Source organism: Charadrius vociferus, unplaced genomic scaffold, assembly GCF_000708025.1.
Source record: "Charadrius vociferus isolate BGI_N301 unplaced genomic scaffold, ASM70802v2 scaffold103, whole genome shotgun sequence".
NCBI classification, from domain to species: domain Eukaryota; kingdom Metazoa; phylum Chordata; class Aves; order Charadriiformes; family Charadriidae; genus Charadrius; species Charadrius vociferus.
The window spans coordinates 6,781,585-6,798,865 of NW_009648061.1; the positions used below are offsets into that span (position 1 = coordinate 6,781,585).

Here is a 17,281-nt window from a genome sequence, read left to right on the forward strand (position 1 = left end):
GTGCAACCTTGGGCAGAGTACTAGGTTAATTTCTTGTTAGCCAGATCGGCTTCAAGTTCATCTGTATGGCTTGAAGTGTTGCAATTAAGTACTGCTCTAAGCTATGCTTAATTAGCCCGTAAGAAAATGCTCATTTGTAACTCGCATGCAGTGTAATGCAGAACTAAATGTTCACTGAGAGCAAAAGGAAATTACACCGAAGGTACATTTGCACAAATATAGCTGGCTGCCTCCTGATTTTCCCTTCTTATTAATATCCTAGAAAATATTAAGAAATGTGTCACACTGTACAAATGGTTAGAAAGATACATTCTCTAGCTCTGGAGCCAAATGTGGTGCTCTCCTGCCCCCGCAGCCGATGAGCACTCCACTCCCCTTGGAATGACAGCGTCTCTCCGCAGTCGATGAAAGATTTGGGATTTGGATTACCTTTTTCATCTGTGCAGTCAAAAAAAAAAAAAAAAACCACCCCAAAAAAACCAACCAACCCCCCCAGCAGAATAGGATGCAAATCATGCTGTTAAGTATGCTCAAAGATAAACAAAAAGCATAAACAAAACTTTCACCAAATAGCATTTTAAAAAAATTGGCTGCGTCCACATTCAGGAGTAAAACCCAGCCTTGGCGCCTCTTGCAAAGCAGACAAAAGAGGAAATTAATAGTCAGTTCTCAAATATATTTAGGACCTTTTAAATGCTGCAAGTGGAATGACATTAGCTTCAAGCATAGCAAGGACATTTTTCTGCTGGACAGTACTTGTGTCTGCCTTTCAGAGGACGCTCATTTGACAACGCTGTAACACAAGACGCAAGGCTCAGCCTCACTTGGACCAGCTTTACAAAGCATTGCCAAGCTAGATAGTTTGTTTAAAAAAAAAGTTCAAAGTTTAGCAGTGAAAAAAATCCACAGAACAAACCAGCACATAACACGAAAAATACTTTGAGAATATAAAATACAAGGGTTTATTTCCATGATTAGATGTTGCTATTCCCGTAACGTTAGCTTTCAATTCTTTGCCCGATGAAGAGAAGGATGATCTGAATATATTTAATGTCTACTTCTTTTCAATCTGTTCCATATCAATTACAAGGTGTGTGAAAGTATTGCAGGCAATCTTTCCACATTCTCTCATATATATACCCGCACACACACTCTTAAAACACCTAAAACCAACACTATTCTGGAATTTGAGACAACTCAGCAAAGAATATTCTTAATCTGAGGCACGGCAGGTATTTTGCAATGCTAAAACCATGTACCTGATACCCATTGTTTAGCACAGAGTCAGTCTTTAGTTTGTTCTACATCACTGAGTACTTGGGGAATGGGAATTGCTGCAAACATCTGTAAAGCTATTTATAAGGTCTGGAAATAATCTGGTTGGCTCGCTTTCAGTGGATTTTAGTAAGCAATAGGGAAAATAAGTGTGACCAGCAACAGTATGACAAGCAAGTTGCTTCAGAGTAATTAGCTGCTCTTAACAGTTTGCAGGCAAGAACAAGCTCAAAAATGACTCGCAGAAGCCTGAGGCCAAATTGTATGTAAAATTAAATCCTGGTGGTTTACTATCGGCACGCTGCTATTTAACTTAGGATATTCTTTTCTGTAATGTTTTGCACCTCAACTGTTGAAACTGTTGACCTTTTTTTTTTTTTTTGAGCAATACTTTTTCCTTAGGGATAGCTTGCTCCTACTCTCATTACCTATTCTGCCAAGGATAGTGGGGAAATGTGATTTTTTTTTTTTTTAAAGGTGAACCTAGAAGGCGAGAGGAAGAACTTTTGCAAGGTCATCCTAGGGTGAGGCGGCCAACCTTCCCTGTGGCTGCAGGGCACAGACATTATTCCCAACACTCGGGCCCTCTGCAGCTGCTGAGTGCACTTCAGCAAGCCTGATGTCTCCTGCAATGGCATGGGCCATTCAGCAAGCGGGAGGCAAGGTGTGGGTGGGGATGATGTTCCTAGATATCTGGATGGGCAGTGCATATTATTGACTCCAGGTGCATGCAGGGTAAAGTTGTCTCCACTGAGAATGCGTATAGCGCATATCTAAATATCCCCCAAAAGCAGAGCAGTTCCTCACTCAGGCCAGACAAGAGATCTAGGCAGATAGAAGGGGTGACTGGGAAGATCTGGGTGCTTTAAGGTGGCAACTGTTTGGTGAGAAACAAAAGCAGCTTTTAAAGGTCACTTTAAAGTCATGTTCCCGCTTTCACCCCTTTATCCCATAAAAACCTGCAGAACAGTTTTTGCTTTGCTGTTTATGAAATTCCACTGGTAGTAAGTCTGCTGAGACAAAGTTGCTTTATCCATGTTCCCCAGAAACATCCCATGCTCAACGTGAGATCTCACATCCAAACTCCTAGCTGACAGTCAATCTATTTTGCTTGAGTGCTATTCATTACCCCTCAGCAACAGGAGAAAAAACAAAGACTTATGCCTCATGCCATAATGAAGGTATTTCCAACTCCATTGCTTCCTGAAATCATAGACTGGTTTGGGTTGGAAGGGACCTTAAAGATCATCTAGTTCCAACCCCTCTGCCATGGGCAGGGACACCTTCCAGGAGACCAGGTCACAAAGCCCCATCCAGCCTGGCCTTGAACACCCCCAGGGATGGGGCCACCACAGCTTCCCTGGGCAACCTGTTCCAGTGTCCCATCACCCTCAAAGTAAACAATTTCTTCCTAATATCCAATCTAAATCTACCCTCTTCCAGTTTGAAAACGCTACCCCTCATCCTATCGCTACGCTCCCTGATAATGAGTCCCTCCCCATCTTTCCTGTAGGTCCCCTTTAGGTACTGGAAAAACCAGAGAAACCAGCTCCGGTAACGGTGACGTGACAGCAGCAGGGTCTACCACTGGAGAGAACAAGCAATCCTAATGCCAATGGAGGAACATGACATGTAGCTCTCATGAATCAGTGATGGGTTGCTTTTTAACAAGTCCAGATTAAATTCGTTTTTATGTAAGTTTTGTAAATGATGTTCAGATTACAGCCAGGCTGAAGTAAAAGATGGAAGGTACTTGCAATTATTAAACAAAATTGCTTTTTAGTACAGTAATTCTGCACTCCTGTTAGAAAAAAGAATAATACAATAAGAATTTGATAGCAATAAGGAGACTATAAATCAAGAGAACAGAGAATTGAAACTCATCCCACAATGATTTAATTAACTCAGCGGTATTCTTCTAATGCAAAAATGTTATTAAATTCCAACTGACATCCCCTCTGTTTATGAAATGGAACAAAACCGTATCTGCAAGCTCTGGAGCAATGCATAAACATCCCATTACCACGCCAATGAACTTGCAAGTTCGTTCTTCCCCTATGTGTCCACACACAAACACTGCCTAAGTGAAGACAGACATTTCAAACATATTTCCACTTTAACGTGGGCACAGTTCACCATCCAGGTAATTACTGCAAGCCAAAAGAAGCCTTTTTCCTGCTGTGAATGAACAGCATTACTCCTGATACTTAACCAACCACTCTGCTGACGGTTTGGAAACGAACAAACCAAACACTAGGCTTTGCCTTCCGTTCCCTAGAAGTAGATGCCAGCAAGCAAGCAAAAAATTGGGCCTCTTCCCAGTCCTGTGCTACATATGTCCACAGCATCTACTGGAGGATCACCTGCGGCTCAGCCGTGGGTGCCAGAGCAGCTCTGTAAGGGCTGCCTCAGCAGGGACCTTGTGGTCACCTCACCTACCCATTGCTGGCAATGATGTGGTGCCGCAATGTCATGCAGGATATACGGCAGAGGTTTTAACCTATGAGTTGGTGCTTTCTTGCATCTGTCCTACTGTGCAGCAAGGGTCCAAAAAGGTTTCTGTCCAAAATCATAGAATCATAGAATGGTTTAGGTTGGAAGAGACGTTGAAGATCATTGAGTTCCAACCCCCCTGCCATGGGCAGGGACACCTCCCACTAGACCAGGTTGCTCAAAGCCCCATCCAACCTGGCCTTGAACACCTCCAGGGATGGGGCCTCAACAACTTCCCTAGGCAACCTGTTCCAATGCCTTACCACCCTCAAAGTGAAAAATTTCTTCCTAATGTTTAATCTAAACCTGCCCTCTTCCAGTTTAAAGCCATTCCCCCTCGTCCTATCACTACATGGCCTTGTAAAATGTCCTTCCCAGCTCTCCTGTAAGCCCCCTTTAGTTACTGGAAGACTGCAATAAGGTCCCCCCGGGGCCTGCTCTTCTCCAGGCTGAACAGCCCCAACTCTCAGCCTCTCCTCATAGGAGAGGTGCTCCAGCCCTCGGATCATCTTTGTGGCCCTCCTCTGGACCCGCTCCAACAGGTCCATGTCTTTCTTGTGTTGGGGGCTCCAGAGCTGGACGCAGTACTTCAGGTGGGGTCTCATGAGAATGGAGAAGAGGGGCAGAATCACCTCCCAAAATGTCTGAAGTTGACCTGAACTCACACCTCAAGTCCAGACGGCACAGACGGCAAGGAGAGTTGAGACTCAGCGTAGCTATTCCCACTATGTTAAGCGATTCCTTAAAGGCTATCAGTATAAAGTTATGACATCTCTGATTCATCTCAACCATTCACTTATGGTATAATTACAATCACTCAATATGGTTCTGGGTTGTTTTTTTTATTTCCCTACTGCCCTACTCCCTCACTAGGCACAGGGAGAATTACAATTTCTCTCATGTTACGTTTTCCCATTTTTCCCCGCACTCTCAGCCTGATAAGCCTTCTCAGTTCTGTCAGTTCCTGATCAAAGCATAACACCTAAGGTATATTCTCACTGTGCCATTAATAAAACATAGCACGAGTAATGTCACGCAACAAAAACGTGCAAGGGCACATCTAAGATGCACACATACATAAAAATCTAGTGTGAACATGCTAACGCACAGCTACTGCGGCATATACTACAGACCGCTCGGTATTTACACAAGGTAGCCCTAAAGGTCAATTGCAATGGCACTACTACTGTTAAACAGCTTTTTAAAAGAATTGCAAGCGTTACCATGTGGCTGAACACCCGGTGGGGCCACCAGCACACGTGCAGCAGGGCAGGTTCGGGTCAGGTCGGGCTGGTCCCATCCCGCCGAGTGTGCCGGACCACCCTCGGCCAGGCAACGCATCCCCCGGCACGCTGCCGCTGGTCCCCACCGCGCAGCCCTCCTCCCAGCACGCTCCTGCTGCCGGAGCATCGCTCACGGGTAGGGAGCCAAAACGCTCCTGGGAGCAAGGCCAGGTTTGTGTCATTAAAAACAAACCAAAAAAATCCCAACAAACAGCATACTTTCGGGTTTGAGCATGAGATGCCTTTAATATTTCCAGTAATTCACGTTGGGACTTTAACTACTGTTCTGGCACTTTCCAAAATGCAAGAACAAAGAGACTAATTTCTTTCTACCGCCACCAAGTTTCTTGCTGTAATAGGCGTGAGGAAGGAGGAACAGCAGCGTTGACTCCATGCCGATCCCGGTCCCCGGCACACTGTGCGCCAGCCTCCAGCTGAACAGACTGCAGAAACCCCCCTGACCGCCCAGCACCAACAGCGCTGAGCACTGTCCATCTTTAGCTCAGTCCAGCAGACTCGTTAGTCTTCCATTATTCGCTACTCTCTTCTTCAGTAATGAGCAAATGAGACTTTCAAAGCCATGTGAGCTCATCCTCCTCTACCCCCCCGATTTCTTCAGGGGTAAAGGGACAACAAGTTCGCGTGACACAAAGGACAAGATGACAAGTAATGCAACATCTTTCCTATGCTGTCCATCAAATTTAGCTCATTTAGTTTGGGAAAGCATTATTTCTCCAAACGAGAGAGGGGCACCCAGGGAAGTGCAAGGCCTGTTTTCATACTGTTAGACCACAGCCCCGAAGAGGAAGCCTGATCTTTCCCAATTTTTCCCAAATGCAATCACAACTTTCTCAATTTCGAGTTAAACGTGCCACAGAGCAATCCATGTATGGTTTATTTATTTAGCTTAAAAGCACTGCTTCAAAGAAAGATTTGAGAGAAACAACATGATACACCATGGCAGATACCCATGAAAACCCGTATTTTAAAGTTGGGCCAAAGGGAGTGCTTGGACCTGGACCCAAAGAATTGTGCAGATTAATCCAGCTACAGGATTTGGCATGTTTAGATAAAGTCAAGTCCTGTTGACTCAACCTGATGTCAGTATTTACTTTCAAACTGTCTTGTTGCTAAAAGTTACTCAACTGCAGGATTAAGTACAAAATTTACTTGTCACACATGCAAAATCTAACCTAGCACATAAAGTTTTCATTATACAGAAGTCCATATTTTTGTACAGCTTCTCTTTTGGAAATCAACGTCCTTGTCTCCAAAAGAGCCAATATAAAAGTTTTACAGGAAGAAAAATAAAAGAAAAAATGCATCATAACATGTAATTAAAACAATTAAAAACTAAGAAGTCTGTTTACAGGAGTTCCCTTGAAGGGTAACTAAATCTGGAAAAAAGAATGGCATTAATTCACACCCATTTGTGAATTTAATTTGCTAGAAAAGAGTAAATAATTCTGGTACATCAAACTGCTATTTGGAAGTTTGCCTGGGCTGTATAGAGGGGGGATGTGAGAAATTTGCCCTATTTTTACAGTTGAAAGCTTCATTGACTCACACAAGATACTTTAGCCTAATATCCTGTGGCATTGCAGTGACCTACATGTAATTATTGCATGCTTTTTCCAAAATATTTGTACACAACCAGAAATTATAACCTAAGTTACCAACCAGTTCTTAGTTTATACCAGCAACACAAAGATGGACTTCAATTAGCGGTAACCTAGCTGTCTGATGTTTTTAGCAATCTTTTGGACAAATGTTTGGTCTTGGTTTGGTGTAATTTTCTGGTTTCCATTTTTCTTAGACAAACATATTTATCCTGTTAAGTAAATGATGTTTTAAAAACTTTCAGCTGTCCCTTCTCCCAGCCCACAATCACTGTCCCCCTCAGTCATGGGGTGATCTCATGTTTGTAGGTGTGCATGTGTTTTACGAGCAAAGATGTGGGGGAAAGGGAGAGGGAAAAAAGAAACCAAACCCAAACTACAAATGGTCTTGGCAATGCCCCATGGTGTCACCCAGAAAATGTCCTTTCTGCTCCCACCTTTACCTGTCTTTTGCAGCAGGGAAAGTTGGAGCGCTTACATTGCTGACAGAGGTCTGATGAAGTTTCTCCCAGCTCACAGTCAGAGGCAGATAGGTGGTACTTAGAGGACAGAATGGCATATGATGAAGTAGTAAATTCTTGGGCCTGCACTGATCAGGTAGTTCCTCTCCCGTCAGCCTCTTCCTGCTCAAGCTCATAGACAGCTCTGCTCTCAATTCAAGAACTTAAGAGCTTTTTGGCAGCTTAAAGGGTCATACTTTCTCCAAACCCAAGACGTTTGCGGTGTCTCGTTCACCACACCAGTAGCTGAAATTGCTACTGACCCAACAGCACAGTTAGGTGGTACTTTTTTCCCAGCCACTCACCAGCTGGTTGACTATGTTACTAAAACTTCAGTGGTGCCAATTTTTACAGAACCACATTACAGTGGTATTCACTATCAACAGGTCGACATCTAACATTTCTCAAGGTAAAACTTAGCTCAAAGTGGGCTGTTTCCACCTGCAGAACTGTAATAAAGGATCAGAGCACTGACCAAGGAGCACGTATCTTTTGATTACAAGTCATTTCTTAACCTCTACCGCCAGATGGTTTTGGTCACACAACCAGATTAGCCCAGACCCCGCGACTGTGGAGGTGGCTCAGTGCAGGATCGCCTTTGAAATGTAACCTAAACTTCACAGGTATTTCTCTTCTAAGTCTTTTACTACTAAACTATGTGTCAGTTACTCAACGTGCCTAGGTGCTTAAAAAAAAAAAAAGAGTACCTACAAATTTTTTTAATTTAGGATTTTTTTTCTAAACCAGAGAAGACTATCCAGAGTCAAATCTGCAATGATTTCAATAAGCCTAACGTTCCAGTGTTACCTCCCAGATTGCTATATTGATCCTCTCATTAAATTACTATCCCATTTGCCTGCATGTGTTTTTAGTTTTGTGCTTGTACAGAAGACCCATTACTTCTCACTGTTCTCTGTCTTCTGGGGAGCAGCTGCGGTACGCCATCAGCTTTAAAAGCAGTATTCAGTGCCTGATTGGCAGAAGAGCTAGAGGTGGCATGCTGCTTCCTGCTGTGGTGAAATCAGTACCAATCCTGAACAGATCTCAGAAAATATATTAAAAAAAAAAAAAAAAGAAATAATTTCTGATATGTGCACTTTTTTGAGCAAGATAAAGAAAATCCTTCACCATCATGAGAAAGCAAAAAATATCTACCGCAAAAAAATAAATGTTTATTACAGCTATTTTTTGCTTTACTGCTTTTACCTTTCTTTGCTGAGCCAAGAAAGAGCATAAAACAAACACAGAGCAGTGCATAAGCAATGTTGTGAACCGCTTGTTAAAAAAAGCGGTGGCAATTGCATGAAAAAAATAAGAAGCAGCTTAACAAGACATTTATGTCTCAAGCTCCAGCTACATGAATAAAATTTTGCATACGAGGAAAGACAACATCCATTTTTTCAGCTGCAAATATAATTCAAGCTTTACGACCTGAATGCTCCTTTACTCACTCTTTCATCCGCACATGCATCCTTGTGCTATGGAGAGCAATATACCAGGAAAAAGTTTTCGTTTAGTAAAACTTGAACATTTCTTTATGCCCCAGGCTTGGTGGTATGACACGAGACTCTTCAGTGTTTAACAGTACTGGATCTTTAATTTCCTCTTCCGTAACCACTACTAGGTTTTATCATTGCTGAGTTCTATGTTAAAATTACTGAAAAATAAGACTGAATTGTTCCATGAGGAACAACACTAACAACACTTCGTTTCTTACAAAGTCGTATCAGACATCCCAGCTCCCCAGCAATGCCCCACTGTTTCAAGCAGTCAGCAAACAAAATATCCCCTCCATTCTGAAATCCGCTAAGACTACATTAACCTGAGTCCTTCTCAAGTCCCTGAGACAGGAACTAACCAAAAGCAACGTTTCCTGCAACTGCTATTTCCCTATTTACCCACAAATGCTCAAGAGGCACGAAGGGAATTACTTTTCACTAACACCTCATATATCCCATGTAATCAGAATGGCTCATTCCAATCTCCAGTTTTAATCCTTGTTTATAATCTGCAAGCAGAAAACCTGAAATTAAGCATCATTACGTTTAACCTTGGTTTGTATTTAACGCTGTATTTATATTTTTCTTAAAATACAGCTCATTTCAATAACAGCCAGTTAAGGACTGCAAAAGAACACCTTAATGGCTAAGCCCATCACTTATTTTGCTAACCAGTAGTTTATATTGTATCTATAGACATTTATCTAAGCAAGAGCATGTCCTAAAAAAATTTACTCAAGTTCTCAAACTTTACAATATTTTTAACAGGATGAAGTTGGAAAGATGTATAATGTTTCTGAAGTTATTCATTTTTCACTCTGATGTTTAGGAGACTCCATTGAAGGGAACTACAACGGGATTAAACACAACTAACATCCTATGAGAAGGCTGAACAGACAGATTATTTTGTTATCTAACATTCCACATTTAAAATTGAGGTATTAAAGTTTTCTTCCTTCCTGAAGAAACCGAACCTACTTTTTCTTACTTTTGCCATCAATACTCTAAAACTAGGGGTTTTCTTCCCAGTTCTGTTCCTCTATTCCATCATTAAAGAGAGGAAGATAATTCATTAGAGAAGAAAAGAACACTTTCCTATTCTTCCCTCACCCTGAGCCAGTGTTTCTCATTTGCTTCCAATCAGTCGATAAACTGAAGTGAACAGTATATCTGCACCTACAGAACAAGCAACTATTGTACAACATGCTTTACCTCCTCATCTTGTACCCTAAGAGGTTTTACCACTACAATGGATTATCTTTAATTAATAACTTCAGCAGCAAGCATATCTACGCGATATAAATATTTATTTCATTTTAGACTTTCAAAATGTTTGTCAAAATTTTCCATTTTAAAATTAGGTAGGTTAATTTATTTTTTTTTTAATAACAAAGTAAAATTTAGGAAAAAAAACTACTTTTACTCTGTCTTTATAGCCATCTTCTTACATGTATTACAAGATGGTTTATTTTTATATTTATGTGCTGTTAAACCACTCGTTTCTAAATTCCATCGAAAACTGACGCACAGATCATTTAGGGTTCTTAAGACTTTACAGAGTGATCTTTAGGGTGGCTTGGTTAATTTTAGTAAAACATAAAGCTAAACGGTAAAGAATCCCTGGAACTGGGAAATTCCTGGAAAGGTTTGTCTCAGAAGGGTGGCCATGCTGCTGTCCTGTTGGCAAGTGCCAGAACTGCCCCTTGTTTTGTCTCCCCAGAGTCAGATTAGCACTGCCTTGGCAAAACAGTCTCTCTGCTTCGCCGGTACCCAGGCCTCTGATGAGGTCCTGCTAAATTTCTAACGGGATGACTCCATTTTTAACTAGGGCATTATTTGGTTATCCATCTGTCTTGTACACTTAAGAAATACAGTAAAACCAATGAAGATGCACTGTGTCTTTCAAGAAGGCAGAGAGCTGTCTATAGTGATGTAAAGCAATACAGAAGATGCGAGGGCATACGTTAGGGTCTAATGCTTGTAGCTGAACTGTCCACCCAAACCCTTTTATAAGTCAGAGCAAACGTAGGAGCTACTTACAAACTAATTGAGCAGTGATACAGAACATCAGCATATTTTGGGGTACTCAAGCCAACAGTCAGTAAGAGCAACCCATCTTTTCATCCCCAAGCAAGTCAGCACAGCTTACAAAACAAAGGTTTTTGAGCCCAGCTTTAGTCTTTAAACGTGCTCAAGGACATACAAAACAAGGTGGGTGGTTGAGTTTCAAAGAGTGAAGTAGGACTGAGAAGAAAAACTGCAGTGTCACTGAGGTTATTGCTCTGGACCACGTGAGAGCCCGGTCTGCGCTATCTTCACTGCCAAGAACCCAGAGAGTCGCTCAACCAGCTTTCCATGGGACAATGCTCCCTTAAGTCCCATTACAAGAAGCTGGGCCTAGTTACATACTCTAAGATTATTATTCTGCTTTTTAATCAGCTTCACGAAAGACAGCAAAATAAAGCAGCACCATGTCCTTAAAGAAAACAGCTGTTCACTGGCTTTGTGGCACCTAGAATATGCAGCACATCATGCACAGACCCTCCTCCAACCTTAAGCTAATTAACTTGACTTCTGAATTAGTAAGTCATTACCATGGGTAACAAAATCCAAAAGATACTAGCCATTACTGCTTCACTCACAACATGCAGGGATTTGAAAGAGACTTTCTTCATTCTTACAAACCTTTTAAAAAAAGGTCTGAAGCCTGCTTGAAGACACTTTCTCGGCCAGTGCTGCCCTACTCACAGACAAAGCCTACATGTGTTTCTACTTATCTTGAAACTTTCTTTCTGCCTTCAAAATGAAGCAGCGCACTGCTGGTTTGAATGCGAATGGATGACCCAAAGCTTCGTCCCATACTCACATGCTTACTAGCAGGTTGACTCTGAGGTAAAGATCCAGGGGCTAGCACTGGAGAGCTTGCGGGGCTACAAAGTTCTGGGAAGGGATTTGGGATGGCCGGCAAAGATGATGTTCTGAATTGCTGTTCTTCTTCTTGAAGACGCCTATAAACACAAAAGCACTAAGCATTAAGAGGAGTTAAACTGGCATCACTAGACCTGGATCTCCTGCCCCACCATTTATGATAATGATACTAAAGCAATGGAATCAAACCCACTCTTTTTCTAAGCAGCTACTATACAGTTAGAGCAACTGCAAGCACAAAGGAGGTAAGTGCATGTGAAAAATGACGAGTCAGGCATCTATGCTTGTTTTGTTGCTTATAACTTGACTGCTTGGGTGAGTAACTGAGGTAACTGTGCACATAAAATAAACAGAAATATCTATCTGTACTCGCTATTGTAAGCACTAGCTTACAAGCTTAAGCTCTGTGTGCCAGAAAGTCAGTTAAGCTCTTCCAAACCAACGTGGAAGAGGAAAACACAACGGCAGTCACTTGGAGTCAAATTCTGCGTGGATCTGCAAATGAAGGTGTACCCCTGTAAAGTCTCTAAGCTGAGACTGAAACCAATACTGTCACCTCATTACAATACCAGATTCCAGTAATGCAAAGACTCAGCTTGAGCAATGAACTGCAATTACACCAGTTACACCCACCTTACACCAGTTGTATGGTTACTGTTCAGAAAAGTTTGCACCTCCTAACATATGCCTCACGAGTCTACATATGACCAGCAGAGCTGCAAGTTCCAGTTTATAATACACCTGTACTGCCCACATCAACAAAAGGAAAACTGAAGCCTACCAGTTGCCACAGAAAACCTTGAAAAGATGCAAGACCCAGTCACGACCACACAGATTGCTTTAGGTTTCCCTACTGCTGGGGCATCACCACTGAAGGTGTACGTCAACGCCTGTGCAGAAGGCACCATCTAGTGGCAATCCTGGAAGTTTCCAGAGACAATCAACTAACTCCTAGCTTTAAAATGCAAATCCTTAAAAACATCCGTTTGCTCTCCTTTTTCCCCCTGCCTTCAGCAAGCAGAGCCTTCTTAACACAGCTGCCTGGGAGACAACTGCTGGCTTTGCCTCTGGCAGTGTCCCCCGCCCTGGGCACGCTCCCTGTCTCTGCCCGTACCAGAACCCGGGGGCCGATAAAATAACTACTGGGAAATCTGCTCCGCAGGTAACTCTATCCTGCAATTTAGTTGCCTTGGTGTTCCACGAATGAGCCGTACGGATTTGGGGTTTTGCTATAAATAGCAGGTTCCAACCATAACTATAAGCCATGCAAACAACTACTTGACCTGCTCCATTTTTTTTTTTCTGTGCTACCCGTGTGTGCACTTCCCTACAGCACAGGGTAAAGGACGGTGTAAGATTTCTTCAGCCCTGTAGACTTGTCGTATCAGCAGCTGTGTAATAGTGCTCTATATTGCAAGTTTTTGACGGACCTCCATTATAAGAAACGGAACTCCAGACTCGACACAATTAGAAAGGTGTGGTTTTCTTAAAATGAGAATTCACTACACCACATTCTGCTCTGCCTATACTGCTGCACTGCAACATTTACTTCGTGACTGATGCACACAGAAAACTGTGCTCTTAAGAGAATTACCACAGCCAGCCCTTCTGCCCTTCTGTTCTAGCTGCAAGAAAGACACAGCCATCCCCTTCTATGGGAAAGGGGTCTAGATAACCCTGAATAAAAGTTTTGCCATTATTTTCTTTAATGATAAACACATGATGTTGTTGTGTGTATGGAAGTACAGAGTTCAGAAAGGCAGAGTGTTCTCAAAAAACAGTTGCTAAGTTTTGAAATGCCAAAAATGGTTTAAATGAAGTGTTTTGATTGAGATATTTACAAAACATCGACAGTTATAGTACTCTAGAGAGTGTAATTCTAGTATAGCCCTATTTGAGGTTAAATATGAAATACTTGTAAAAATGATTGCATCATTAGCTGACTTGGTTGTATCGCAGTTACTGCATACTACCCATTCATATACAAAAGCTGCCTATCTAAAGAATACCATTCCTATAGGAAACACATCAGTGTAAGGAATTAGTAGCAACCCTTTCCACATCTGGGATTTTTCTTTTATTATTACTTCTCACTTCTTTTGAAGACACTGTTAACTACAAGGAAAGGAAAACTCCAAATCTCTGATTCAGGCAATTTACCCACTCATGCTGACAGGAGCTCCTTCCTTTCCTCCTGCTTCCCAAAATCTCTCTGATTCAGACAATTTACCCACTCATGCTGACAGGACCTCCTTTCCTCCTGCTGCCTAAAAATAAGGTTTTAAGAACCTCAGCATCACCTACAGGCTCTCCTGTCACCACCAAGATTATTCCACTTGAAGCTTGAATTCAAGCCCCCATCCTGACAACAGGGAGACAACTTAAAACACTTTTCTGTTTTGTAATGACTCATACAATGCACTCAAGTGAAAGAGCTGGAAGTGCTCTAGGAAGAACAGAAAAGTAATTATGACGTGCTCCTTTTTGGTTTGTTTGCTTTGCACCGTTCAGAAAACCTCCACAAAGAGAGATATTTTTTTTTTTGTACATCAAAATTAGATGAACGTACCTTCAGCTATCTACATATCTCTTATGTTTTATAAAACCAAGAAGCTGTCAGTAGGCACCATACCTGAGAGAACAGTTTTTAACAGTTTGAAAACGAATCCATATATGAACATCATTTCTGCAAATTGGTACCAATGATACGCTTCTACACATCTGCTGCTACAGTCACATGAAACATTGATTAAAAAAGAGGTGAAAATGCAACATTTTTGCATTTTGCAAAATACATGCAAAGTTTATGTCCTTCACCTACCTGGTACATCTTTTATCCTATACAAAAGTCCAGTCTAACACTACTAGGCTCCTACTGAAATCGATCTCCAATTTGAAAATGTAGTTCTTTTGAAGCTAGTTCAAGACAACTTTAACAAAAAGGAGGCACGTCCCTTGTTCCTACCTGACTGCCATAATGCGCACTGGCTGAGACCGCTGCACCTTCTGCCTTGGAGACATGGGCTGCAGAGCGCCGGATCCCGAGGATGGCAACTGACTGCGGTTGAGCTGTCCATTTTGTAGGAGCGGAGTGGTTTCCGACTGCATGCTGCACGTAGAGTACAAACTTTCAAATGAGGAATTCATGTCGTTTACCAAAGCTTCTAGGTCCACATCGTCATCTGAAAGGCAAAATAAAGGCAGCGTAACACATCTGGAAGTCCCAGATAAATAGAAGTCTGGAAAGACCAAAGACTAAGTTTCTGTAAAGTTATCACATAATTTTACAGTTATATTTTTTACAGTGCAAATGTTTATTGCAGAAAACACTAATTTATTTTAGAGCGGAAAAATGCAGCTAAGAACAGGCAGCAATGGACACTGATTTTGTCTTCCTCAGTGAAAAGCTGCTGACACAGAATGCAGTATTTCTACTACAGTATATATAACAAAAATTTGGTGAGATTTTTAATAATGCCAATGCTAATGTGAAGCGCCACTTCACTTACCGATAAACTGACATACATTTCAAAAGTATATCACAAACACCTCAGTTCAGCTTGTCAATGTATCAAGTTCAGATTGTCAAACACTAATAAATGCTTTGCAAGACTAAGTAATTCAGAAGAAAAAAAAAAAAAACCAAGACAGTGTTGCAGAAGTCAATAGGTGGGAGACACACTCCTCTGCTGTACATGTCAGAAAGCAATCATTATAGTTTGTTAAAAATCCCATCTGTATTTCTGCATATTTTTGTGATATGGTATTTTGAAGGGCAATGCAAGCTTTTAACTGTTGCTCCAAGGACTTTTTATAAAGATCTGTATCTTTGCCCTTGCAATGTGATAGAGAGACCCCTGCCTTAAACAGCTCAAAGTAAATCAACCGGGGCTGTGGTGTGGGTGGTTGGAGGAGGCTGGAGCCCTTAAAAAGTGCACCAACCTTTCCATATATGCCACCTTACCTCACAGTAAATAAGTAACTTGTGCTCATTCGTTCCTCCTTAACGATCATAATTACTCTGCAAGACAACAAAACTCTGCGAGCCCTTTGCGCTAACCACTCTCTGAACTCCTATTGCAGAGTGCTGTAATTACTCCCTAGCCACAAGTTACGTCACTCCCTATCAGGAGTTCAGCGGGCTGACGAACACACACATCGATATCTGCTTCTGGTTACTGCACAGCTACTGCATGAACAGCTACTTCAGACCAAAAACAACTGTGTGCATCCAAAAATGTGCCCTTATTTTCCAGCTGTATCAATCGATCTGGTAAGACATACCATTGCTGCCCACAAACCTTGTATCTCCCGAAATTCTTCAAGACACAGATGGAAAGTAGAGCCAAGCAATGGAGCTAGCAAACATTTACACAGCACTATGCAGCTAAAATATGCTTTTCACTCCAAATATTTTCTGATATCCATTCTTTTGCCACATTTTCTAGGTAAACGAACAACCAGGAGCAGGTATTCAGCTCGTGACCAGTTACGGTACTTTCTTTGAGATACCATAAACAATTTTTGTACCAAGAGCACCGTTCTTGAGGATACAATCTTAAACGGCACCACTCAATTTCTGTCCACCGACAACATGCCTCAATATCCATAACAGGATCTGAACATGACATTTACACAGCAATTGTTTTGAATGCTGATGACCCTACTCCTCAATGTTGGATGAGCCAAAGATCTGCTCAGAATTAAATAGAATCATAGAATTGTGTAGGTTGGAAGAGACCTTTAAGATCACTGAGTACAACCATCAACTTAACACTGACCACTAAACCACGTCCCTAAGCATCACATCCACCCATCTTTTAAATACCTCCAGGGATGGCAATTTCACCACTTGCCTTGGCAGCCAGTTCCAATGCTTGATAACCCTTTCACTGAAGAAATTTTTCCTAATATGCATCCTAAACCTCCCCTGGCCCAACTTGAGGCCATTTCCTCTTGTCCTATCACTTGTTACTTGGGAGAAGAGACCGACCCCCACCTCACTACAACCTCCTCTCAGGTAGTTGTAGAGTGCTCTATTTAATGACTATGTTCCTCACTGAAAGTCAGTAGGCCCTTTACTAAAGTAAAAGCCACTTAGCTTTCACTGAAAAAGTACTCACAGGATTTCTAGGATTGAACATGCGTTAAAAACCACCCCAAAAAACATCAACCCACAAACAGGTTTCTTCCTTTCATTTCTTTATGGTTATTTCCCTCAGTCTCTGTACTTAACAGCTACTACCCTACTACTAAGAGTCACCTTCACTAGGCTACACCATCTTCTCTGTCTGTCAGCTAGTTGATACATTTTCAATAATCTAGACTTTGCTTTGCTTGGACAAAGTCTACAATAATTTTCCTGCTATTTTTAGGGATCTCAAGACAGAGTTGCAATTTAAATTTCATTCCATCCTCCAGATTCTTATCCTATTAGGAGAGGACATATTGAAAACACTTCTTGAGCAATCACAAGGGAACCACAGGAGTAGGAGGATAAAGAGGGAGAGGCTGAATTACACGGCTTTTGAATTTTATCATTCATCTAAAGTACCAGAAGACCGAGCTGTAGGGTGTCAGATGGCTGTCAAGTAAAAGCTTAGGGGTTGGATGAAGGAGACATAAAAGACAGACCCTGGCCACAAACTCAGGGAGTAAATTACAGCAACTAACAGTAATTGTTT

General features: G+C 41.7%; 1 protein-coding gene across 3 annotated transcripts in view; it reads right to left on the minus strand.

Moving 5' to 3' along the window:
- GRB10 (growth factor receptor-bound protein 10) overlaps nucleotides 1–17,281 on the minus strand; it is a 113,812-nt gene that overhangs the window by 45,356 nt on the left and 51,175 nt on the right. For 2 of the 3 annotated variants that reach the window (XM_009883791.1, XM_009883790.1), the window contains exons 3-4: nucleotides 14,563–14,779; nucleotides 11,536–11,677 (exon numbers count right to left, since the gene is read on the minus strand). In XM_009883791.1, the coding sequence (XP_009882093.1) occupies nucleotides 11,536–11,677; nucleotides 14,563–14,779 (359 nt within the window). Of the gene's footprint in view, nucleotides 1–11,535; nucleotides 11,678–14,562; nucleotides 14,780–17,281 lie in introns of those variants that run through there. The other variant, XM_009883792.1, reaches the window with a different exon arrangement.